Source organism: Rhincodon typus, chromosome 29 (genome assembly GCF_021869965.1).
Source record: "Rhincodon typus isolate 14 chromosome 29, sRhiTyp1.1, whole genome shotgun sequence".
Classification (NCBI taxonomy): Eukaryota; Metazoa; Chordata; class Chondrichthyes; order Orectolobiformes; family Rhincodontidae; genus Rhincodon; species Rhincodon typus.
This window is the reverse complement of record NC_063360.1, coordinates 36,655,416-36,683,376: the sequence shown is the minus strand read 5'-3', so window position 1 is coordinate 36,683,376 and position 27,961 is coordinate 36,655,416. Positions and strand designations below refer to the sequence as shown.

Sequence of the window (27,961 nt, the reverse complement as noted above, 5' to 3'; positions counted from 1 at the left end):
ATTATAATTATCTTTTGAGGATGTGGTACATTTCAGGAAATGAGGTTCAAATGACTGACTTCCGGTCCTTGTGAGCAATTTACAATCCCGTGCAGGCTATTGGCTATTTATTGCTTGGGAGTTATCCTTCTCTAGATTTTAAGTAATTGAGAAACATTAGTCTGTATTTTAGCATTTTGAAATTGTAAAAGTGATGTCTCGCAACTAGTTAATAGCAGATAAAAGTGAATGTGCTGGCAGTAAAGGTAAGGTTTGTGAAGAAATTTAGTGATTGGGTCATTTTCCACTGTAGCATAGTTAACACTTTCTACTGTTCAGTATGAACAGAAATGTAGATACCAGGAAGTGTAATTCAAAGATGTGTCTGATTTCCAAACGTACAATGGTTTGTAGTTATCATTTGAACCTGCAGATTGTCTTGCAGCTTTGTAATTTCTCAGTGTTTAGTTTTGGAATGCTTTTATCATCTACAGCAAATGCTGTATAACAATTTTTTTATTAAATTCTTGAACTCGTGTAGTGATGGCAGTGAAAATTTTGACTATTTAATCACACGCAGTTCTGTTCATTGAATAATTGCTAACCAAAATACTGACTGACAGCTTAAATGTAATGAATGATGCAAGTTCATTGACCTGAAAGATTGTCTGTCTGTTTCTTCATAGATCCTGCATAACCTACTGAATACTTAGAACATTTACTATTATTTTGTTTCCAATATTCAGAACCTACAGTATTTGCTTTAACACCATAAGGTATAGGAGTAGAATTAGGCTATCCAGTCTATTTCCCAGCCCCAATCTCCTGCCTTCTGTCCATAGCCTTTGATCCCCTTACTAATCAATTTGTCTCTGTCTTGGTAAGCTGCTTGTGCTTGTATCACATCATCCTTGCGTTCCTCTGATTGATTGTAAAACGCAGGAAAGTATGAAGTTTGGTGTCTTGGCAGGAAGGTTGAAAAAGCACAGTATATCTTGAATAGATAACGAATGCGGGATGTGAAATTACAGAGGGATCCAGATGTTCTAGTGTATGAGTTGTGAAGTTAGTATGCGAATGCAACAAGTGATAATGAAGGCTGACGAATGCTTTCATTTATTATGAGAGGAACTGAACATTCAGCATGAGCATCTGAGAGACCGAAACTTGAATGCTGTGTGCAGTTTACATCTCCCTATTTAAGGTAAGATGTAAATGTGTTGGAGGTGGCCTCGGGGAAATTTACTGGATGGATGAGGGAAAGCCTCACCTTGTTTTGACTGGGGTTTAGAAGAATGAGGGTTGACTTGATTTGAAATGTATGTGATCACAAACTGTCTTAACCAAGGTGGATGTGGAAATCATGTTTCCTGTTGAGTGAATCCAGAACTAGCGGACACTGTTTTAAAATTAAGGCCCATCCTTTTAGACCACAGATGAGAGAATTCTTTTCTTCGAGGTTTATGAAGTTTTGGAAGTCTCTGCTTCAGGAGGCAGGGCCATTAAATATTTTTTAGATATGTCATTTCTTATTAGACAAGTGGTTCTAAGGTTATTGGAGATAGACGAGAATGTAGAATTCAAAACACAGCAGATCATCTTTAGTGATGAAACTGGTTTGAAGGGCCTGCTTCTGCTCCTAATTCCATATGTTCCTCCACTGAGGTATCATGTGGATAATATGAAGTGCTTACTTTTGACAGCCTGAACATTTTGCAAAAATGGGGGAAGCGGAGAGGCTGGGCAATACGATATTTTATTCCTTAATTTTCTCTGAACTCTTTTTTTTTCTGAATTTGTTGACTGAGTTATAGTTCTGTGATTGCTAGTTACTTTCTGGAACTGATTGTAATTTGTTCTTGTGTAGACAGTGAATAACAGCAAGCTTCAGAACTGAGGAATCATAACGGAGTCTGGGCTACAATGTTGTGGTTACTGCTCTCGCTCAACATCAAAATCCAACCCATGTACAAATTTTTTTTGTAATCCCACTGATCACAGCATTATGATTTGGAGCTGGAAACTTTGATAATTTTTCAACCTTCCAGAGTTGTTGAGTCTAAAATAGCATTCCTACACTGTGTAGGAATCAAGCATTGGATAGTAGTCCAAGTTGGGATTTTTCTGATACTTAAGTCTGTTACTTTCTGAAGACGGGTAATATATTTTTGGAGAAGCTAAATGGAACTATTCACAATGGTGCACTGAAGACATGAACTAGAGAGTGACAGCACAGGCTCTGCAGCTTTCACTCTATGCACTTCTCATCTTGGCCATGCAATTATGGAAAGGAACAAGCAGAATTGAGGTAGGTTTGTTTGATGTTCCTAGAGTCTGCACAGTCGTCAGTTCAGACTGGCATTTATGAATGTGACTTCTCCCTTCTCAGCTGCAGGTGCTGTGGTGATGTGGGAGGTTGACAAAGGAAAAATCCAGAGAAAATTAGAGACGTGGAAAAGTGTGATTGAGTTTTTGAACTGGATGGGGGGAGCAGTTTTGTTTTGCAGACTTTTCACATCAATTTCAGGCAGAAAGACTTGCATATTTTTAGTGCCTTGAATGACTTGAATGACTTGAATATCCCTGGGATCTGTACAGTGAATGATGTTCTTGATGATCTGTTGTACCGTTGAAATGCAGGAGATGAGGCAGGTAATTTGTACACTGAGTCCCAAGACAGCAATGAACGTGACCACATAATCTTCCTCCTCGGGAGATTGGTTGAGAGGTAAATATTGGCCAGGACTCTGTGAGGAATCACTCTTTTTCTTTGAAATTGTAACTGTGGAATCTTTGAGAGCCGTAAAGCATGGAAACAGACCCTTTGGTCCACCTAGTCCACGCCAACCATGTTTCCAACCAAACTAGTTCCAATTGCATGCGCTTGGCCCATTTCCTTCAAACCTTTGTTATTCATGTACTTATCTGAATTTCTTTTAAATATTGTAGCTGTACATGCATCCATCACTTCCTCTGGCAGTTCATTCTACATATGAACTACTGTTTTTATAAAAAAAAAACTTGCCCTTCATGTCCTTCTTAAAATCTTTCCAACCTTAAAAATAAACCCCCAAGTTTTGAATTCCCCACCCTATGGAAAAGACCCTTGCTATTCACCTTATGTATAACCCTCATGATTTTATAAACTTCTGTGCTCCATTGAAAATGTCCTAGCCTATATCTATAACTCAAACCGTCCATTCGTGGCAACATCCTGGTAAATCTTTTCTGAAACCTCTCCAATTTAATAATATCCTTCCTATAACAAGGTGACCAGAACTGTACACAGTACTCCAGAGGAGGCCTCACCAACATCCTGTACAACCTCAACATGACATCCCAACTCCTATACTCCAAGATCTGAGCAATAAAGGGAAGCATGCTAAACGCCTTTTTAACCACCCTCTCTACTTGTGATGCAAATTTCAAAGAATTATGTACCTGAATCTATAGGTCTCTGTTCTACAACACTCCCATAGCCCTACCATTAATAGTATAAGTCCTGCCCTCATTGATTTTACCAAAATGCAACAAATCACGTTCACCAAATGAAAGTCCATCTGCCACTCCTCAGCCCATTGACCAATTGATCAAGATTTCCTTGTAATCTTGGATACCTCCTTCACTGTCCACGATACCATTGCTTTTGGCGTCATCCACAAATTTACTAACCATGTCTTGTAAATTCTTGTCCAATTCGTTTATATAAATGACAGACAAAACTGGACCCTTTGGAACACCGCTGATCACAGGCCTCCAGTTTGAAAAACAAACCCCCACAACCACCCTCCATCTTCTACTGTCAAGCCAATTTTGTATCTAATTGGCAAGCTTTGCCTGAATACCATGGGATTTAACTTTACTAATTAGTTGACCATGCAGAACCTTGTCAAAAACTTTACTAAAGTCCATATAAGCAACGTCTACCATTCTGCCCTCATCAATCTTTTTAGTTAGTTCTTCAAACTCCATTAAGTTTGAGACACTTCCATCTGAGAGAATAGATGGACATCTCAGATGTCGCATCTGAAATACATGACTCCAAACAAATGTTCCTTAGTTATTGCTTATCATATTGCATTTTATAGATGTTACTTCAGAGACAATTATGTAAGTTCAAGAGTGGACACGACTTGCTTTTTGAATTCAAAAATGGAAGGAAAAGGGGTTTGACGGAGGATTTTAAAATCCCAAAATTGATTAGAGAACATTTTTAAAAATAAAACTGAATGGAATCCCACAGGCCACAACTGGCCAATACACTACTACTAGGTAACAAGGAATAATATGGGGAAATACATCATTAACTTGCTGTGTTATGGTTTTTAAACTCATAGTACACAATTTGCAAAAGGATTTTATAAAAGGGCTAATAATTCACCTGTGAACTTGTCTGATTTTCTTCTCGAGATTCAAGTGGTAGTTCTCTCCACCATCAGAATCAGTGTCTTCTCTCTTATTGTTTAGTGATTGTACCATCTTCAATTGTAGCTCAATCAGTATGTGAAACATCTAACACCCTACATCTTCTGCATTATTTAATCACTGCTTTTGATTTAGCTCACCCTCTGACTTTTTGTCATTCCATTATAATCATGCAGTAAATTACTTTTGAAGTACAATAACTTATTCAGGCATATTTCATGTATCTGATTTTAATCTCCTCTGTCCTTGGTAGCTGTGCCTTCAGCTGCCCAAACCCCTGAAGTCTGGAATTCCATCTCTAAACGTTACATGACATTTTGGATGGTGCAACGCTGTCCATGTTAGATACCGCCGTCTATGATAGCAATAAATCCATAAGCTTTGGACCCAAAAGTTGAAAGCTGCCTCTAGCTGATTATCTTTATCATGAGTACTGCTCTTTACCTGTTTCAGTTTTCAAAAGCTTTCCTTTAAATTGTTTAAACTTTTGTACATTGGACTATGCTTGCATGATGGTCTTGGATCTGTTTCCTACAAGTCACGTTTTATGATGGGTGATTAGATTTGCAGGAGTGGCTCATGATGCCCTCTCTCGCTGGCTTACAATGCATTAGGACTGATCCTTGCGGCACATCACTAGTGACGTCTTTCCAACCTGAAATAGACCCATCAACCTGACTCTCTTTTGTAAACCAATTCTCATGCTGACAGTACAGTGTGGTACTGAGGGTGTTCTGCACTGTCAGAGATGCTATCTTTGATTACTTGGAAGTCCCAATCAGCTTTTTCTGGTAGATATCAAAGCTTTCATGGTACTGTGAAGAGCTGGGGATTAATTTGCAAAACTTGTTTCATTCAACATCAACATCAAAAGCAGATGATCTGAACAGTATAATTGACTCTAAAGCACTTTGAGACATCCGGTGGCCATGAAAAGTGCTGGATAATGTTTTCCATTTAGCTATACTATTTCTGGAAATTTTAAACCCTGCATTTGTCATCATAGTGGCATGTGTGGCTTTGCAGTGTTGAGTATGAAGTCATTGTCACTTTAAGCTATTCACCGCAAATCACCCAGGAGTGAACTGTCTCCCAGCTACCCGTGAGAAGTTACATATTTGGTGACTGAGTATTCTGTTTACTGTCTGCAAATATGTCAATCTTCAGTGGAATGAACGTGATCAGTTACAGTCAACAGCATGTTTTTTCAGAATGGTGTTTTTTTTTTTTTTTGTAAACCCTTCTTCCCTTTCATGAGTTGGAGCGGGATGCTGGTTGCAGTCAGCTCGCTCTGAATAAATTAAAGATTGAACTAATATCTTTTGGATATGTCACTCAGTGTCACACTGCACACAGGATTGTTTTGCTACTGAGTCGACCTGAATTTGTTTCTACCCAGTTATTGGTAAGAATTACCTGAGAGGTCAAAACTTTTTGCCCATACGGATGAGAGATTTTGTATAAAACTACTTTGGAGTAAACGAATCTAAAGCTGCATCGATGTTAGTTATTAACAACAGGTTTTGGGATAGTTTAAAGGTAAATTGGCCTGAATGTTGTTTTTAACTGATTAACAATTTCTGGGCGCTCAATTCTGTCTGATCTTTACAATAATTGATTGGGACATGGGGGCTGTTTGGTATTGTTAAGCGTTTTGTTGGAAGGATTAAAGCTCACAACGTATCAGGGAAAATTAAAAGCTGTTCAGATTTCCCACCTAACAAACTGTGCCCATTTTGCAAAAGTGGTAATTCTTTTAAAAATTCCTTGTTGAACATATAAACTGATATTTTTGAAAAATTTTGGAGGAAAACCAGATGTTAGTAGACTGGGATTTCACTGAAACAGACCAGTACAAAATATCACATGCCTGCTTTGAAACTGTACAACTAAATGGTGGATTCAATTTCCCTGCATGTGCATTGTTTCTGGGAGAATATTTCCTTCTTTACTATCATACAGTTGAAATACCAGTTGCAATGGGTCTTTTACCAGCAATTGAGGCATTTTTAGGTGATTCTTGAGAAGCAGATCAACAACACCATCAACTTGCTAAACTTGAAAATTCATAAGTATGAGCTCATTCAAAACACTGCTGTACATATTCTAACTCTTCAAAGTCCCAGTCAGACATTGACCCCATGTCTCTTGATCTACGTTGCCTCACTGTACAGTGACACTTTGGTTTTAAAATTCTCACCTTTTTGTGTTCATATCCTCCATTGCTTTAACTTTTCTTGTCTCTATAACACCTCCAGTCTGGCAACCTTCTGCTATCTCATCTCAAGGAATAATAGGCTATTCACAGTGCAGAAGGAGGCTGTTTGGGCCTATTGTGTCCATGTTGAGTGTCTGCAAGTAGAGCTCAGATCCTATGCTTTTTTTCCCCTTGAAAAGCCCTGGAAGTTTTCTCTGCTCACATGTCTATCCAGTCCCCTTTTTTGAAAACTGTGAAGGAACTTGCCTCCACCTCTGTGTATTCCAAATCCTAACCGCTTGCTGCATACAAAGAGTTTCCTCATGTTTTTGTTGGTTTTCTTGTCTTGCCTTAAATTGGTTCCACTGATCTCAAACTTTCCCTGATGGGAATGGTTTCTCTCTTTCTATGATATCTGGAAAACTGTGATTGTGAGCACCTCTATATAATCTCCAATCAACCTTCTCTTCTATTAGGCGAACAGGGAACAGCTTATGAACTTAGGATCTGGAGTTGGCCACCCAACTCATTAAGACTGTTCTGCCATTTAACATGATCATGGCTGATCCTATGTTTCAATGCCATTCTCCTGTTTTCTTCCCATACCTTTTGACATCTTTAGTGTCTAGAGATCCATTTATTGCTTTCTTAAATATATTCAAAAATCTGGCTTGTGTGGTAGATGCTAATTCCACATGTTTGCCACTCTGAGTTAAGAAATTTCTCCTCAAACTCTGAAATGGTCTACCCTGTATGCTGAGATTGTGACCCCTTGTTCTAGATCGCCTACAAGGGGGAATTTGTCTTCCTCTATCAGTCTATCCAACCCTATCAGAATGTTATGTATTTCATTCAGATCCCTCTAATTCCTCAAAACTCCAGTGAATACATGCCTCGTGAACCCAGTCTCATCTCCTATGACAAACCTGTTTTCCCAGGAATTAGCTGGTAATCTTTGGCTGAATTCCCTCTATGGCAACAATATCTTGAAGCCAAAACTGCACGTGCTACTCCAGATATGGTTTTATCAAAACCCTGTACAGCTGCAGCAAGACATTTGTGCTGCTGTACTCAAATCCCCTTGGAACGAAAGTCAACATGTCATTTTCCGCCTTAACCACTTGCACCATCTGTATTCTTGTTTTCAGTGACTCGTGCACTTTCACCCAGGTACATTTTTCCATCAACATTTCCCAAACTATGAACGTTTAAATAATATGCCATTGTTTTTCCTAGTACAATGGATATCTTCAGACTTAACCACCTTTATATTGCACTTGCCATGTATTTGCCCATCCAATATTAACTTCTTTAAAACCCCTCGAAGCCTCTCTTTGTCGTCACCACTCTCAATTCCACACAATTTGTTGTTAGCGAGCTTGGAAATATTACTTTAGGATTCCCTTATCCAAATCATTCATCTGTATCGTGAATAGCTGGGGCCCAAGCACTGATCTCTGTGGTACTGTCTTCTCCAAAAAAAAGACCCACTTCTTATTGTTTCCTGTCTGCAAATCAATTCTCAATGTATGCCATGTTATTACACTCAATCCTACACTCCAAGTTTGTACATGACCCTCTCATGTAAGACTTCATCAAAAGCTGTCTGAAAATCCAAATACACCAAGTACACTAGTTTCTCCCTTATGAGTTAAGCCTTAAGAAAAACTCCAGTAGGTTTGTCAAATATGATTTCCCTTAAATTCAAGTTGAATTTGTCTAATTGTATTGATATTTTTGAAGTGTCCTATGTTGCATGTTGTATTGAGGACCCTAGTTTTTTAAAATTGGCTACAGATATTGAGCTAACTGGTTTGCAATTCGTTTTTTTTTGTCCTTCTCCTTTTTGAGTTAGTGAAGTTATATGTGCCACCATCCAATCTGTTAGAACATTCTGCAATCTACAGAATTTTGAATGATGACAGCCAATGCATTTGCAATCTCCATGGCCACCTCGTTTAACATCCTAGGATGTAGGTTACCAGGATCTTGGGACTTTTCAGCCTTCAATCCCATTAATTTCTCAACTTTTGTTTTAAACTAATAGTAATTTCCTTCAATTCCTCCTTCCCGGTAGACTCAGGTGTTTCTGGGAAGTAATTTGTCACTATCTGTGATACATCTTCAACGTTGTCAATGAATTTCCAGAGTTCTCTGGGGTAGGGAATGATGTGCACATGCTCCAACAGGGTGTCTTAACTACATAGTAATGCTTGTGTCATTTCCAGTAACACAAGAAACTGTTCACGGATATTGTGGTATTGAAGAATCCAACAGACGTTGTCCCGGCTAGTTATTCTGTGTAAACATTTTGTTACTAAGTCTCAAGTATCTGGCATTAAATTAAGCTGTAAGATGACAATAGAGAAGCATGCTTATGAGTAGAATGTCAAACTTGGTGATCTGATCGTGTATAGATTGTTTTTATTTTTGGTCCTTGTTAATTCTACTCTTGTTACTACTTTACTGTTTATGTGCCTTTTCAAGACTTTAGGATTCCCTTTCATGTAAGCTGCCATTGTCTTCTCGTGCCTTCTCCTAGCCTCTTACTTTTTTTTCACTTTCTGTCTTCAGCTTAGGTCTCACTTGGCAAACACCTTTTTCTGCTTCATCTCGCTTTCTGGCCCTCTAAATATTGTGGCTACAAGAGCTGGCCAGAGACTGGGAATTCTGCAATGAGTAGCTAGCCACTTGATTGCCCAGAACCTGTTCACCATCTACTCGGTACAGTCAGATGCATGATGGAATATTTTGTATTTAACTAGATGAATACAGCTCCAACAGCATTCAAAACTCAACATTGTCCTGGACAAAGTAGCGCACTCAGTTGACATATTCCTTCCATCACCTTCAATGCTCACTCCCTTTACCATCAATACATGATGGCAGCAGGATGCATCGTATGCATGATGCAATGCAACAACTTGACTTCTATAGTAGCACCTACCGTTCCCAGGACTTGACCATCGAGAAGGATAAGAGGACCAAACGTATTGGAATATCATTTGCAGTTCTCTCTCCCAGCCCCACACTACCCTGAGCTGAAACGATGTTCCTTCACTGTTACTGGATCAAAATTCTCTGTCCCTTCGTAACAGCACTGTGGGTGTACCTACACCCCGTGGCTTGCACTGATTCAAGAAGGCTCCTTGCCATCACTGCTAAGGATTGTAGAGCCAGGTGGGTAATTTGAGTTGAGATACAAGTATCCAGTTTACTTCCACAGTTGTAAGATGTGCAAGTTATGTGGATTAGCCATGGTAAAATTGCCCATAGTGTCCAGGGATGTGCAGGCTGGGTGGATTAGCCAGGGTTACCATGGCAGAGTAGGGGAGTGGGTCTGGATGGGATGCTGCTCGGAGGGGCGGTGTGGACTTGATGGGCTGGCTGGCCTGCTCCCATATTGTAGGGATTCTATGATTCTAAGTCACGATTTGACTGACAGAACTGGCTGCAGTGGGTGAACAGGCAATCCTGTTACTTTGAGCCTTTCTGACTGTGTATCTGATTAGTTGGAAATCTAGCAGTGAATTGTCCTCATGGTATAGTATCAAACTGAACAAATTGGAAATCTGACTATAAAATTGGGTTATGGGCAGATTTCGGTTGTTTTTTTTTTCCAAAGAACATAGATTATGCCCTCGTTGCACCAAATTTTATGACATCTCATTTTAACTGAACAAAGATTTTTTGCTGATATGTTTACAATGAGTTTTTGTTCCAGAATTTTATTGAACCTGTTTATCTTGTTTTCCTTCACCAGAACTGACTTTACATAATTCATGTAAAGTAAATAACAGACGCTGAAAAGGTTTAGCTCTATGGCCCTTTGATTCGTTACTGATTTGGATATTTGCTCATCAAGCAGTAAACTAAGTTTCAACGCAAACTAACTGGCTTTGTTTGAACTGAATGGAAGGTTCTGACTACCTTAAAAAAAATTATATTATGATGTCACGTTCTTTGGTCCAATGCATCTTTACTGGTGCATGTGAGAATCCATTATAGTGCTTTTGTGGATACCTTTTACTCGTGTCAGCTGCTTGCTGTCATTAATAAATGTTTCATCCTTTGAAAGGACAGCGAGCACTAACTTGGTAAAACATGTTAGACTGGATAAAGCATAGATGTTTCACCACCGCCTGTTTCCCAAATTAGGTCATGTAGGAATGATGGAAGTCTCCATTTTGTCCCTAATATGGCAATTTTGTGGTGATTGACTTGTGCAGTTTTGATCCATTTTCTATTGGACTTGATTCACTGCGAAAAATTTGTATTCTGAGATTGCAGAATGTTGATCTGGGAAATGCTAACTTGTGCTTGAAATGTGCTCATGTAAGATGGAGAGTTGACAACTTAGGATCATGGTCTCAGGATAAGTGATTGGCCAAATTAGGTCCAAGGTGATTTTTTTCACTCAAAGAATTATGAATTTTTTTAATAAAAGACTTCTACGTAGCTGTGAATGCTGAGTCATTTGAGCAAATACAAGCCAGATGTTGATTACTCGCAAGAAGGGAGTTTCCGTTAGCCTTCCTAATTACTAGCTATAACTGCAAAGTAACTTTTGTGATACGTGTATCAGGGGGCCAGATCCTCCACATATCAGAGCTCTGCAACCTTTCACTATTTTGGTGTTTGCCCACTTTGACAGGAAGAATTAAAAAAAGCTATGTCACATTTTCCCTCTAGATAGTCCATTTGCCGGATCTTGGCCCGCGCATTCAACCTATTGATATCCCTTTGTAGACTCCTCTTGGCCAGTTTATATATTGCAACCAGTTTAAATAGTGTTAATGGGATATAATTGTCGTGAAATTGCTGTTTTTTTGCATCCCATGTGGCTCTTCAGACTTGTTTTTCTTCCCTCACTTAATTTTATAAATTAGTCAGGTCTAATTATCCCACTAACTTTTATTGTATTTTACTTCTAAATTTAGGCCTTCATGTTTCAGGAGGTCATGGCCTAATGGTATTATTGCTGGACTGTTAATCCAGGGACCCAGATAACATTCTGGGGAACTGGGCTCGAATCCCGCCATGGCAGATGGTGGAATGTGAATTCAATAAAAATACCTGGCATTAAGAATCTAACGATGACCATGAACCCATTGTCGATTGTCAGAGAAACCCACCTGGTTCACTAATGTCCTTTTAGGGAAGGAAACTGCCATTCTTACCTGGTCTGGCCTACATGTGACTCCAGACCCACAGCAATGTGGGTGACTGAACTGCCCTCTGGGCAATTAGGGATGGGCAATAAATGTCTAGCCAGCGATGCCATCATCCCATTAATGAATGAAAAAAAAATTCTCACTGCTGTCAAATTGCTCATTGGCATTTGTCATATTGCACAATTTGAGTTCATATCTTGTAACCACATCTATTAATGCTTCTGTCATGTAGGTTGACAAACATATAATGAGGAAGGATTCCTGTACATGCTTTATGAACTGCTTTCTCCAGAACTTTATCATTCCTATATTTTGAGTGTCTCCTGTTTATTACTATTTTCTCCCATTAAATTCCCAACTGTTTCCTTCGCTACTGACTAATCTTGGTTTTTTTGTATTTTCTGAAGCCCTACTATTAAAGTATTCTATCGCTTTCTGAATTCCCCTTTTTTGACAGGACATTAACATCCTCTCTCTTCAATCCTTTGCAGAACAACTTCCACTTTTGCCAAATCTGGTGCTAATGCTCACTGAAGTGACATCCCTCTTCCTGGTAGCACATCTTGAGCCAGGCACTAATTCTAACTCATGACCAGGGATCAAGAATCATAAAATCATAGAATCCCTACAGTGTGGAAACAGGCCCTTCAGACCAACAAGTCCACACTGTTCCTTGGAGCATCCCACCCAGACCCATACCCCTATAACCCACCTAATCTGTACATTCCTGAACACTACGGGCAATTTAGCATGGCCAAAACACCTAACCTGCACATCTTTGGACTGTGGGAGGAAACCGGAGCACCCGGAGGAATCCTGAGATTTTCAGCAACGCAGTCCTTTCTGTTACGAAACATGAGTTGACCACACAGATTATCGTTTGGTTCATTGTGGTTGATAAAGACCCAGCCAACATACTCCCACTTTCCAGCTTTAAGTCTACAGCCTGACCCCACTATTATCAGCCCTGATGAAAAGATTACTCCCAACCCCTTTCTAATCCTCCTGTCAGTTTAAATCTATGATCCCTGGTTATTGATCCTTCTGCTCGTGGAAATAAGGTCTTCCTATCAACCCAAGCTAGCCCCAACATAATTTTATACATTACAATTAAATTTTGTAATAACCTCCATCTGCTCTGCTCTCACGACTATTCAAGCATATCCAATTTTTCCTCATTGTTAAAAATTTTGTCATGTGTACCATTCACAAGATTCCTCTTAGCATCTCATGCAATCACTTTCTACCTGTAATGTGATGACAGGACTGTATGCAGTACTATAGCTGTGACCTAATTAATGTTTCATATTGTTCTAGAAAAAGCTCTGTTTTTATTCAGTGCCTGAGCCAATAAAGAAAATGTTCTATGGGTCATCTTAGTCATCTAACCTACCTGTCCTCCTTGTATTTGTGAACATTCACACAAAAGCTGTTTTTCTCCTCTATACTTCTCTCTAACTGGGAAGGAGTTCAAAGCAATGAAGTTTTGAAATATAAACAAAATACTGGAATTGCTCAGGTCAGGCATCATATGTGGTGAGAGAGAGAGACAGAGGTCTAACTTTTCAAAAGTTACCTTTTTCTACTGCTAAGATGTTGATTAACTGGAATATTTCCAGAATCTGCTCATCTAACCTCTAGGTTGGGAAGTGAACTCTAATGAGGAACCAAGATAGTCATCCATGTTTCAGATATTATGTGCAAATGATTAGAGAAACTCTTCAGATAAGACTGAGATGTTTTGAAAATTGAGACAGGATCCTAACTTCTGTGTGCATAGGAACAGGCACAGCCACTGGAGCATAGATGGCAAGGCTATTGGTCTTTCCGAGATGGAATTTGGAGGCATGGAATGAAATCACTAAACGTTTTCATTTTGGTTCAGTCTTCTGATGCTGTTTTATACCATTTGCCTAAAGGTGGAGGTTTTTGGTTTCATTTTACAATAACCTGTTTCTGATATTGTTCTGCAGAATTTGCTAGGTTGTGTTGTATTGATCTAGTTCCATGTCTGAAATTGTATCTGATATTGAAGTAACTTTTTAATGAATTTAGTCTCTGAGTATCACTGTATCCAAGTTGAAAACTGACAAAACTGTTGCATTGAGGAAAATTCAAATTTCTCAAGTCTATTTGGGGTTAATTTGCAATGAACTTAGTCCCCTGTGATTTATGTATTGCCATGCTGATTGATTCAAGCTTACGAGCAGAGAATAACACTTTTGTGATGAAGTCAGCTGCTAAGTGCATGAGCCATTATTGTTGACATGAATTGGTTGTTTGCACTGTTTGGCATAAAGATGTTAAATTTATTATATTGACAAAGCAAATGTTCTCATGGGTTTACATTTTACAGTAACTAAATCCTGGGACCTGATCAGGTGTACCCTAGAACTTGTCAATACAGTGTGGAGCTGGAGGGATACAGTAGGTCAGGCAGCATCAGAGGAGCAGGAAAGTCGACGTTTTGGGTCAGGGCCCTATTGAGACGGATAGAAAACTGTTTGGCAGGGAGGAAACGGTAGAAATTAATGGGTCCTTTTCAAATTGGCAGGCAGTAACTAGTGGGGTGCCACAGGGATCGATACTAGGACTTCAGCTATTCATAACATATTAACGATTTGGATGAGGGAACAAAATGTAACCTCTCCACATTTGCAGATGATACCAAGTTGGGTGGGAGGGTGAACTGTGACGAGGCTGCAGAGATCCTTCTTCATGATCTCAACAGGTTGGGTGAGTGGACAAATCCATGGCAGATGCAGTATAATTTGGATAAATGTGAGGTTCTTCACTTGTTGGAGGCAAAAACAAGAAGGCAGATTACTGAGGAAGGGTCACCGGACCCGAAACGTTAACTCTGTTTTCTCCTTCACAGATGCTGCCAGACCTGCTGAGCTTTTCCAGCAACTTTGTTCTTGTTGTTGAAAGCAGATTACTGCCTGAATGGCTGTAAATTGGGAGAGGGGAAGGTGCAGCAGGCAGTAAAGAAGGCAAATGGTATGTTGGCCTTAATCGTGAGAGGTTTTGAGGACAGGAACAGGGATGCGTTGTTGCAGTTGTACAGAGACTTGGTGACACCACACCTGGAATATTGTGTGCAGTTTTGGTCTCCTTTTCAGAGGAATGATGCTCTTGCTCTCGAGGGGAATGCGGCAAAGATTTACCAGGCTGATTCTGGGGATGGTGGGTATGAGGAGAGATTGACTAGGTTGGGATTGTTTTTGCTGGAGTTCTAACGAATGAGGGGGGGGGTGGATCTCATAGAGACTTAGAATTCCAACAGGACTGGACAGGGTAGATGCAGGGAGAATGTTCCCGATGGTGGGTGTATCCAGAACCAGGGATCACAACATGAGGATTCGGGATAGACAACTTAGGATGGATCTGAGCTGACATTTCTTCACCCAAAGAGTGGTGAGCCTGTGGAATTCATTACCACAGGAAGTAATTGATGCCAAAACATTGAATGTATTCAAGAGGCGACTAGATATAGCACTTCGGGTGAATGAGATCAGAGGTTATGGGGAGAAAGCAGGATTTGGCTATTGAGTTGGCTGATCAGCCATGATCGTGAAGAATGTAACAGCAGGCTCGAAGGGCCAAATGGCTACCACCTGCTCGTATCTTTTGTGTTTCTGTGTCTATGTATCAGTCCTGATGAAGGGTCCTGACCTGAAATGTCAGCTTCCTTGCTCCTGTGATGTTACCTGACCTCCTGTGTTCTTCCAGCTCCACACTCTGACACCAGCATCTACAATTCTTGCTATCTCGGAGCATCCTGTCTCAATTTTCAAAACATCACAGTCTTATCTGAAGAGTTTCTCTAATCATTTGCACATAATATCTGAAACATGGATGACTATCTTGGTTCCTCATTAGAGTTCACTTCCCAACCTAGAGGTTAGATGAGCAGATTCTGGAAATATTCCAGTTAATCAACATCTTAGCAGTAGAAAAAGGTAACTTTTGAAAAGTTAGACCTCTGTCTCACCACATATGATGCCTGACCTGAGCAATTCCAGTATTTTGTTTATATTTCAAAACTTCATTGCTTTGAACTCCTTCCCAGTGGGAAGTGATTACTGGGCCCCAATGTAGAAACAAGGAGCAGGAGTAATTCATTTGGTCCTTTTAACCTGATCCACTATTCAGTATGATCACAGTTGGCCATCTACCTCAATATCATATTCCTGCCTACTTCCCATAACTCTTGATGGCTTTAAAAATCTAAAACTTTACCTGTCTCTTGAATATATTTAGTGACTTGACCTCGGCAACCTTCTGTAATCAAGACATGCACTACCATTCACTACTGTTTGGATGAAGAAAGTTTTCCTCAATCTCAGTACTAAATGGGCGGTCCATATACTGAAACAGTGTCTCCTGGTTCTAGACTCCCAACTTGGGAAACACCCTCCCCGCATCGAGTTTATCCAGCCCTTTTAGAATTTTACATATTTCAATCAGACCATCTCTTATCCTTATAAACTCATGAATACAGGCCCAGTGAAACTAATCTCCCCTCAAAGGACAGTTCTGCCAAACTTGGTATCAACTGAAATAACCTTTGCAAACTCTGTGTGGCAAGCATATCCTTAGGTTGGAGACCAGAACTGTACAGTGTTTTGTGTGCCTACACCAAGGCCCTGTATAACTGCAGTAAGACATCCCTACAACACACAGTGAAAGTCATTATACCATTTGCCTTCCTAATTGCTTACTGCACTTACCTCTCTACTTTCCACAACTGCCGTACAAGGTGATCCTATTTAGATCCATACTTCCCAATAAATCATCATTTAAATAGTACGCTTAATTTCTATTTCACACTGTAGTGTATAACTTCACATTTAGTCATGTTGTGCTGCATCTGCTATGTTTGCCCACTCATTCAACTTGACTAAATCACCTTGCAGCCTCCTTACATCTTGTTTACAGCGCTCAATCATGCCCAGTTTTTATCATCAGGAAATTCAAACATGTTGCATTTGGTTCCTTGATCCAGGTCATTGAAATAAATCATGAATACCTGGGGCCCAAACACTGGTCCTTGGGGTACTCCACTAGTCAGTGCTTGCTTCTTGCAAAATGGTCTATCCATTCCCACTCTGGTTCCTGTTTGTCAACCAATTCTCAGTCTGTAGCAATAGTTCTCCCACATCCCATGTGCTTGTAACTTCTCTCATAAACTCTTACGAGGGACCTTTTTCAATGCTGTCTGAAAATCCAAATATACCATATCCACTGGTTCTCCCTTGTCTATTCTACGAGTTAGATTCTCAAAAAAACTGTAGATTTGTTAAGGATAATTTGCCTTTCATAAACGCATGCTAGCTTTGTCTAATCCTGTTAATGCTTTCCAAATGTTATCACCGTTTATTATAAAACGACCATATTCCCCAATGATGATGCTAACTAATTATAACTGTTTGTTTCTGTCCTTTTTAAATAGTGGGGCTACGTTTGTCCCTCCAGTCTGTAGGAGCCACTCCAGAGTTTGTAGAATTTGGCAGATGGCCACCAGCGCATGCAGTATTTCCTGGGGCCATTTCCTTTAATACTCTGAGATGTAAATTAACAGGCCTTGATGATTTGAGTTGATACAGGTCATAACAATGGAATTGCACAGGTTTCAGTGATGCTGAGCTGAAACTGTTTGTAAACAGATAGTGATGTACCATTAATGTCTGAGTTGAGTACAGCAAGAAGCCTTGTTTCATGTTAGAAGTTCTTGCTGCAAGCTCAATTTAAAGGGACTGCATGAAGAGCTTGCCATCTTGCCCCTTGAGCCTGTTCTGCTGATCTATTTCTTAACCCAACCTGTTTGTTTATTCATTCATGGGATCTGGGTGCTGCTGAATGGGTCAGCTTTGTTACTTATCCCTCGTTGTCCCGGAGAGGGCGGTGGTGAGGTGCCTCCTTGATCAATTGTATGAAAACCTGTCCTAAGAATGAGCCATTTTTGCATGTGATATGTTCTTGTGTGGGCAGTGTCTGAAATGCTGAGAATTGCAAGATAGGAGCAAGACAGCATACAATAAGCAACGGAAGCGTAATGGAAAAGGCTTTGATATCCATCTGCTGCAGGTAAACCCCAAATGCCATTAAGGAGTGAGTATGAGTGGTATTCCTTACTGCTTAGTCTTATCTAACAAAAGTCTAGTATGGTTTGAAACTTTCTTTTGATTTCCAGTTGCAACTGATTTTTGCTTTGGGGCTGAGAGTTCGAGATTTCCACTCCCCTTTCTGTGAAGGATTTCTTCCTGACATCATCCCTGAATGGTGTGGCTCTTTTTAATGTTCTGTGGGCTTGTTCTTGAATCTCCCACCAGGGAAAATAGTTTATCCCAATTGCCTGAAGTAACTGCTTTGAAAATCTTAAACCCATCTGTTTCATTATTTTTAATCTTAAATACTCCAGGGAATGCAAGTCAAATTCTCATGTAATGCTGTTAGATTGATAGCCAAATTAATTTGAATAAGTCCAGCTCAGACTAGATATGCTACCAGAGGCCATTGCTCAGGAAACCGAGTGGGTGAGGAGTTGGTATCTTCTGAAGGGACTAGAAAATTTTAATCTGTTCACCATAGTGTTGTTTTGTACTTCAAACTGATTCTGCTCATGTTAAGAGTGGAGTGCATGAATGCAAATAGCATCTTAAAAATAAACAATTGTACAGAAGTCCTGTTTTAAGGTTGAGCCACTTTTGCTTGAGATGTGATTGTGTGGCTAATGTCAAAAATGTTTACAAAATGCAGTAAACAACAAAAATGGAATGGAAAGGGGGTTGTGTGGGAAGACAAATGGCTTTTTCTAGGAGGGAATTGACTGACAAAAGCCAAGAACTTCCTGAGGAAGTGGTGGATGTGGGCAGAGTTACACTGTTTAAAAGACAGTTAAGATAAGTAGTTGAATAGCAAAGCTTTGAAGGGATATGGGCCAGGAGCAGGCAGGTGGGACTAGTTTAGTTTGGGATTATGTTTGGCACAAACAGTTGGACCCAAGGGTCTGTTTCTCTGCTGTGTGACTCTGACTGTATAGTTGTACAAGTTTACAAGACAAAGGCATTCAACCCATTGTATCTATGCTAGCTTTTTCTAGAATAATTCTAAGCTAAACTTGCTGTACTACTTTTTTCAGCAAAGTCCTTAACCTTGCTGTGCTTCAAATAATCTTTAAGGTCTCTTCCTCAAGACCTCTGGCAAAGCATTTTCTGCTTCAGCAGTCCTCTGCGGCAAAATTGTCCTCAATCCACTCTTCACGACATGATTAATATTTTTAACTTAATAATCACTCATTACTGACTTCCAACTTGAGGAATTGGCTATTCCGTACTCATTCTGGGAAAAGTGTTCATAAGTTTTAAAATAAACTGCATTAAGTCTTTTCGAATTCTACATTTTCAGTTCAAATAACAAGTATCATGAGATGCTGCTTATAACCGCAATGTCTCATCCGAGAGAAATTTGCTTTCCTACCATGGGTGTCCCAAAACTTAAAGAAATCCACTGTGACTAAATCACTCTTAGTGAAATTTATTAATCTTCAATGTTGTGCTCTTGATAAACTGCAGTTGCTGTTTTTAATGGATTAATTTCCATGTATTCTGTTTGAGGGAATCAGTTGGTGCCTGTGATCATCTACTCCTGTCATGGATTTTCTGTAGAGAGAATCCTGACCTGCTTAGTTTCTTCTCCCACCTCAATTTGTCTTCCTGATGCTCTTGTCATACACCAAATATACGCAAGGCTGAATTGTTTATAAGCTTAGAACAAAATTGGACACAAAACATGTGATCCTGGTTCAATCCAGACAACTGCAGTTTACCCTAACTGTTCAATTCCTGTTTCACCAGTTTTATCTCGTATGGCTACATTACTACTTGTGCCACGTGTCTGTATTCTTTGAACAAGCCTCTTGTGATACCCTATCTAAAGCTGTCTTTTCAAAAAAAACTTAAGCATTACATCCAAGTTTCTTTTTGCAGTCACATTTTCCTCAGATTCTCCCAGTTTAAAAGTGTAACCTGCTTTTGATTGAACCAGGTTTGCAAATATTCAATAACACGAGCATTATGTTCTAATTTTCACTTGAATGATGGATTCTAGGAGTTTGCTCACATCACGGCTGGTATTGAACTTGGTGATCTATTGTTCTCCTCTTCATCTTTCCCTTTAATTAGCGCGTTAGAGCAGCTATTGTCCAATTAATCAGCACAATCTATAGATTTACGGAAGATTGCAAACAGACTGAGCTCAATTTTTCTGTCTTCTCTTTGACTTCTTTCAGCCACTTGCCTACTCCTTGATTTTATCAGAAGGTGATGGCGCAAGTGTTTTCTGTTTTCAGTAATTTAACAGATGATTTACATACAGCCAGTTAGCTTGGTTGGTTAGAGTATGGCAGTTGATGATGTCTGAAGCAGTTCTTGCCTCTTCTACTTGTGATAGCAATGTATCACTGAACCTTGATTAGCAAACCTAGGATAATGAGAACTTTGTGAAAATGTGTTCAGATTCCCTAACCCCAGTACAAGGGCCTTTCATCAGTGTCACACTTCTCCTATCTTGGATTTGGTGTTAAATTCTGCGTTAGTGTGAGGCCCTTGATTCTGAGCAATTTATGGACAAAGCTGAGGCCCCAATCCATGAAAATTGTGGTGTTTCTTTGGATTGATTGCTTTCTCTTCTGTTTTCAGCCCCAAGGGATAGGTGAACCGAGTATCTATCACGCAGTGATTGTCATCTTTTTAGAGTTCTTTGCTTGGGGCTTGCTGACAACTCCTATGCTAACTGTGAGTATAATGAATGCATAGACCAATATATTTCATTAAAATGGGTACACTAACTGTGGTTTGATGCACAAATCAATGTACTGATGATATGGCATAATCCAGTGGTAATGTCCCTGGAATAGTCATTCACAATTAAGGAAGATGAAGACAATGTCTGGGAACATGTGTACAAGTGCTACTGGGACAGTTCATAGAATTTAAATTCACTTAATAGATCTGGAATACAAGTAATCAGTATCTCCGTACAGTGACCATGAAATTATCATCAATTATTGTAAGCATATATCTCATTTTAGTGAAGGAAATCTGTCCATACCTGGTCTAGCTGACATATAACTCAACTCAGTAATGTTGTAGACTCTTAATTGCTATCTGAAATGACCTGTGAATCATTCAGTTCACGGGTGATTAGGGATGGAAACTAGATGTTGCCTTGCCAACAACACTAAGACCTGCCCATTGGGCAAGTTGCATCGTTAATTTCTCAGCTGAATTGGTTAGCTCTTCACTTCTGTGGAGGAATCATATCACTGATTGCTGTGACATGACGTGACTACTAACATTCACAAAACCAGCTAGCATTCACTGACCAGATCCACATAGGAAGTAATGTGGAATGGTGTAATCACTGACATGCAATTGGTGCCACTCCCAATATGTAGCTGCATTGTCCCAGCGCAGCTGCACATGTTGCGATGTCAAATGTCTTAAATCCCCCAGTGCAATGAACCAGGCTCCTGTCTATTGGCAGAGGAATAAAGCCTGTAACTCAACATCCTTCCACTCCTGGTCACACTTCAGTGATCTCTGATGGAAAGTGCATCCTGAATATTGTTCAGGACTAGGAGTCAAGCTGTTGAGATACATCTGTATAGATTTTTGGGCAAAGTACTTCCAAGTTGTCACTTCCTTCAAGGCTTCGAAGAAAGATACGGGAAAAGTTTTGCAGGGGAATTGAGCGCTTGAGGTTTTATTTTTAAAAAGCTATTTTAGTATAGGTATTTTGCCTTGCTCTGTGTTGTACCCTCAGAATCAGTGTATTCGAACTGTAAAGTAAAATCTTGGCAATAGGAGCTGGAACATGATCATCTTGTGTTAGGAGTGAGCTACACAAATGCCACTTCTGCTTCTGACATGAGTTGTGTGCAGTTAGTAGTCACACCAAGGCAAGCTGCTGACCATAGTTAATTAGCCAAGGATACTTGATTTTTATAGAATGATGCTGCAAGATTTTGTATGTTGTCAGCTTAGTATAAAAGTGGCTTAACAAAGATTTATAAATTAATGAGATAACATTTAATGTTTCCCTTAGGTTTTGCATCAGACATTTCCTCAGCACACCTTTCTAATGAATGGACTTATTCATGGGGTGAAGGTAAGCAAATACAACTGCATAATTTGTCCTGCAATTTAAAATACACTGTAGTTCCAGTTAATTCAAATGGCCAATTCCAAATCAGTCTTAGAGACAAAAAAACCGCAGATGCTGGAATCCAAGGTAGACAAACGGGAGGCTGGAAGAACACAGAGAGCCAGGCAGCATCTGGGGGAGAGGAGAAGTCAACATTTTGGGTATTACCCTTCTTCGGGATTGGATGTGGGGTTGGGGGAGCTGCAGTTAAAGTGGGAGGGGAAGGGGGTTTAGCAGAATGGTGGTGATAGGTGGACACTGATAGTAGGTATGACCTAGTTGGTTGATTGAAGGACGAATCCGGTTGGTGGCTAGAAGGGAGGGTCAGAAAGTCGGGGAAGAGGGTCGGAAAGTTATTTGAAATTGGAGAATGCACTGTTGAGTTCTCCAGGCTGTAGGGTGCCCAGGAGGAAGATAAGATGTTCTTCAAATTTGCATTCGGATTCACTGGAGGAGACAGAGGGCAGATATGTAGGATGGGAGTCGGGACGGGGTGGGGTGGTGTTGAAATGGGTGGTCACTGGGAGATTAGGTTGGCCGTTATGGGCCAGGTGAAGATGCTCGGTGAAATGGTCACCTAATCTACGTTTGGTCTCACCGATGTAGAGAAGAACACATTGGGAGCACCAGATGCAATAGACTAGGTTGGAGGAGATGCAGGTGAAGCCCCGTCTCACCTGGGAGGACTGTTTAGGGCCTTAAATGGAGGTGAGGGAAGGTGGTGTGTGGGCAGGTGTTGCATCTTTTATAGGGGAATGTACTGGGCGGGTTGGAGTAGTTGGTGGGGAGTATGGTGCGAACTAAGGAGTAGCAAGGGGAATGGTCCTTGCAGAAATCAGAGACGGGTGGGGAGTGAAAGATGTTCCAGATAGAGGGGTCTAATTGGAGTTGGTGGAAGTGTTTGAGTATGATAGTTTGGATGCGGAGACTGGCGGGATGGAAAGTGAGGACAAGGGGGAACGCTATCTTTATTATGATTTGGAGGGGGTGGGGTAGTTAAGAGCTGTGGAGCAGCAAATGCAAGAGGCATGGTGGAGGTCTGTCTGGATGACAGAGGGGTAAAAGAGTGGTGTTTGGAAAAGGCAGACATCCGGGATGCTTGGGAGTGGAATATCTTCTCGTCAGAGCAGATGCGACAGAGACTGAGGAATTGGGAAAACGTGTTGGAGTTTTGGCAGGATACAGGGTGGGAAGAGGTGTAGCCTTGGTAGCTATGGGAGTCTGTGGGTTTATAGTAAATGTCGGTCCGTAAACTGTCACCAGAAATGGAAACGGAGAGGTCAAGAAAGTGGAGGGAGGTGTCTGAGATAGACCAAGTGAATTTGAGGGCAAGGTGGAAGTTGTTAGTGAAGTTGATGAACTGCTACAGTTCAGCCTGGGTGCAGAATGCAGCACCAATGCAGTCATCGATGAAGCGGCAGAAGATTTGGAGAACAGTACTAGTGAACGTGCTGAAGAGGGACTGTTTGACATAACCGACAAACAGGCAGGGGTAGCTAGGGCCCAGCCTTTCCTCCAGATGCTGCCTGGCTTGTTCTGTTCTTCCAGCTTCCTGTTTGTCTACCTCCAAACCAGTCTTGTTGCTGATTTGAAAAAAATAGCAGCAGCAGCTTTTTGTTGGCTTGTATGTAGAAGATTCCAAAACTCTTCCCAGAATCTCTCTGCTACTACTTTCAAATGAAAAGTAAAGAAAATGGTGAAAGAACTCAGCAGATTGAGCAGTGTAAGCGAAAGGGATTTTACTATGAGTCTGCTTTCTTTCAAGTGGTTTGTCATGCGTTCTACCATTTTAGCAGTTTGTTTTGGCGCTTAAAAGCACAAATTAATACGCTGCAGCTAAGTGGACTAATGAGTTGTAGTGAGAACGTATGTGGTTTGATTTACACATGGAATGGTGAACCACCTCTAGTGCATCTCCTTGCCACCCCCTTACCTATGATACATGTCACTTGGCTTTTTTGTATTGGTCCGTTTTGAGGTTGGATGGCATTTAGCATTGGGACTACCAAAGCCATCTTTCCAGTTTTGAAATGCATTGCATTGGAAAGCCTTCCCTTGAGCTCTCCCTACTTCCCTGCCCCCTCTTCCAACCAACAGCCCACCATCAGCATCATTCCAAGGAGCAATGGGTAATAAATGCTGACCTTGCAGCACCCATATCCTGATGAAATTAAAGTAAGATATTTGATTTCTCCACTTTCTCGCAAAACAGTGTGGTTACTCAATTCTTTCAGTTCAGCAGAGTGGCGGTGACAACTTGCAAGAAGCATTTCCCATTATTGACCCTTTCAGCAAAAGCACATTGTTTACATAATTTTATTCAGGAAACTAGTTGAGCTTGAAGACGTGGACAAACTTAATGAACTGAGGTACAATAGTTGCCCTCAGGCACCGTGTATTTATGTAATTACAAACATTCATATTTCACTGTCATGGTCAGGTCAGTAAATCTTTCCCAGCCTGTGACTCTTGGGACATCTACAGCAGGGTAGATTAAAAGGATGTATCACTGCCTTCGATGGTGAAGGGCTTCCTGGCTTTGCTCCATTGTGTTACCAGAAGGCTCATGTGTGCTTCCTGCATGTTTAATTTTTTTAAATTTCAAATTTCTAACATTGAGTTTTTTTCTGTTTGTAATTTGGAAAGAACTTCTCTGATAAAATTGTGGTGTGCTCGATCAACTCATGTTTTCATTGCTTCTAATGAATTTGTTTTCATCTGCAGGGAATATTATCATTTCTCAGCGCTCCTCTGATTGGAGCGTTGTCGGATGTTTGGGGCAGGAAATCCTTCCTTCTGCTAACAGTGTTCTTCACCTGTGCCCCAATTCCTCTCATGAGAATAAGCCCCTGGTGAGTGTCTTGCTATATTAAATATCTTACCAGAGCCAAAACAAAGTAGTGTCGGAGACACTTAAGCAGGTCGCTAAAGCAAAATGACAGTAAGTTGATGATTAGTTTCATCTGATTGCAGAAAATAAAACCAAACTAGGTTTGCTTCTCACGTTTTACTTATCCTACACCTCAAATTGTTGAGGATGAAAAATAAACTCTGCATCAAAATGTAGTGAGAAACATGTGTTTGAAATTTTACTGTAGCAAGTTCCTGACTTTGCCTTCCATCAAAACCTGAACTTTGCTGGCTAGCCACTTTTGACAAGATCATTGTGGGCAGCAAGAGTTCACTTTACAAGTAAGACCAATGGTTAGGATTGCTTTAGAGTTTTCAAAATTGTGAAGAGAATTGACACACAAATCAGGCAAAACTGCTGTCTCATAATGTAAGAGTAAGTAGCGGAAGGCTTTCTGGCTAGTTGGAGAGCATTTATCACCAAACACACCTCTGCCCCACTAACCCCCCCCACCCCAAACAGAAGGGGTAAATGTTCTCAGGAGGGCTCCATGACCAAAGATTAGGAGTAATACCTAGCCTCAAATGATCTGTAATGCATTTTAAGTTTAAGTTATTCCACATATGGTGTTGCTTGTAACAGTAAATTTGCAGCCGACCTTTCTGATTTGAATGCCCTTCACTTCCAGGGAACTAGCTTTTCTTACTCTTTGGAGCCATAAATGCAAACCATCTGAAAATTAGTTGTTTCTGTTTGTGCTTTGCCTCACACAGGTGGTATTTTGCAGTGATTTCTATGTCTGGAGTGTTTGCAGTCACATTTTCGGTGATCTTTGCCTACGTAGCAGATATAACTCAGGAGCATGAGAGGAGCACAGCTTATGGACTTGTAAGTCTCAATGTAGCTAAAGAGAAAATCTCTTTGTCCACTCTGGGGACGTTTTCAGAGTTTAAATCGCTAAAGGTCCGTGGCTGATTATTACTAGAGTTTTAATTGTACACCATAAGTCATAAGTGAGATGTTGAGAACAATCGCTCTATCTGCTGCCATTCTGAGTCGTGAGGTTTAGGTTCGTGGACTCTTAGAAATATACAGTTTGAAGGAGCTCATTTGGTATCTCATGGTTGTGCTTTATCTTTTGTTTGTTAGAATATTTGTGCTTCCTCCCATTGTCTGCTATCCTGTAAGATCTTCATCCTCTAACTGCCAATTCTCTCCTTTAAAATTGTTGATGGAATCAGTTTCCATCACTTTTTCAGGTAAGTCATTCCAGATTCCAACAACAGTGGAAATATTTCTCCCCATCTCTCCTGAATTTTTTAACACCATTAATTTTAAACTTTGGCCCTCCAGCTCTTGATTCACTCACCAGAGGGAATATTTTTTCCTCCATGTACTGAAACCTTGGCTTTTGAAAATTTCATTGGGTTTTTGAACAGGGGTACAGTCTCAACCTGACTGCTCCTCAACTGACGTCCCCTAACAGGTCTTAAGTTTGGAATCGATGTCAACCCTCCAAAGCAGTATTGCAGGAATATTTCACTTTCTGATATGGTATGCTTCCAACAAGATGGTAAGACTCAATTTCCTATATAAGTATTGGCGACGATTTGTAACTCAAGTTGTTGATGAGGTTGTTGACTTGCTCGCCGAGCTGGCTTGTTTTTGTGCAGATGTTTCGACACCGTGCTAGGTGACATCATCAGTGAGGCCTCCGATGAAGCGATATTCTTCTACTCCGCTTGGAATTTATATTGTCCGGTCCGTTGTGGTGAGTACTGTCATTGCCGGTCTTGATCTGTATGGGTTTGTTCTCGGGTCGAATTCTGTATGTTTGTTGATTGAAGTATGGGTGGAGAACCATGCCTGTAGGAATTCCTGACTTTGTTTGGCTTGGGCTATTATGGTTACGTTGTCCCAGTTAAACTGATGGCCTTCATTGTCTGAATGTACCGATATTAGGGAGAGTTAAAGCAAAACGACATGATGAACAATCCTTAATATCTGTACATTCAGACAATGAAGGCCATCAGTTTAACTGGGACAACGTAACCATAGTAGCCCACGCCAAACAAAGACAGGCGCAGGAATTCCTAGAGGCATGGTTCTCCACCCATACTTCAATCAATAAACATATAGAATTTGACCCCATACAGTTCAAAATCGGCAATGACAGTACTCACTGTAACGGACCGGACAGTGTAAATTCCAAGCGGAGTAGAATAACATCGCTTCATCGGAGGCTCCGCTGATGATGTCACCTAGCATGGTGACAAAACGTCTGAACAAAAATAAGCTAGCTTGGCGAGCAAGTCAACAACCTCACCCCATTTCCTATCTCCAACCCCACCTTCACCTGAGTAAGAGTTAGTGATTCCATTACATGAAAGAGCAGGAATTCTCCCCAGTGTCCGGGCCAGCATTCATCCATCAACCAGTGGATGCAAAATGTTTGCTGCTGTTTACCGCTTGGGAAACAGTTTACCTCATCAACTGTGAAGCACTTGAGGCATTGAAAGAACAAAGTATAGAAGTACAGCACACAAACAGGCCCTTCAGCTCTCCAAGCCTGTGCCAATCTAAACTAAAAAACAAACCTTCTTCCCTCCCTATTCACGTAACCATCCAAATGCCTCAAATGTCGCGAATATGCCTGCTTCCACCATGTCATCTGGCAGTGTGTTCCAGGCTCCTACCACTCTGTGTGAAAAAGTTCCTTTTCATATCTCCCTTAAACTCCCTCTCTCAACTTGAACCTGTGCCCCCTTGTAATTGAAACTTCAACTCTGGGGTGAGAAAGCCTCTGACTATCCACCCTATCTCTGCCTCTCATTATTTTGTAGACCTTTGTCAGGTCTCCTCTCAGCTGCTGTCTTTCCAGTGAAAACAATCCTAGGCTTTTTAACCTTTCCTCATAGCCAATGCTCTTGAGACAGGGCAACATCCTGGTGAACCTTCTCTGCCTTTTTCCAAAGGTGCCAACATCCTTCTGGTAGTGTGGTGGCCAAATGTACACACAGTACTCCAAATGCGGCCTAATGAGGGTTTTATGTAGCTGCAACATGGTTTGCCAACTGTTACTCTCACACACACACACACACACACACACACACACACACACACACA

The 27,961-nt window shown here is 40.6% G+C and overlaps 1 protein-coding gene across 1 annotated transcript in view; it reads left to right on the top strand.

Annotated features, from left to right (window-relative positions):
- Positions 1–27,961, top strand: part of mfsd14a2 (major facilitator superfamily domain containing 14A2) — a gene marked incomplete at its 3' end in the record, with an annotated part of 56,256 nt that overhangs the window by 10,455 nt on the left and 17,840 nt on the right. Inside the window, exons 2-5 of the mRNA XM_048613947.1 lie at positions 20,478–20,573; positions 21,886–21,948; positions 24,709–24,836; positions 25,609–25,723. Coding sequence (XP_048469904.1) covers positions 20,478–20,573; positions 21,886–21,948; positions 24,709–24,836; positions 25,609–25,723 — 402 coding nt within the window. The remainder of the gene's footprint in view (positions 1–20,477; positions 20,574–21,885; positions 21,949–24,708; positions 24,837–25,608; positions 25,724–27,961) is intronic.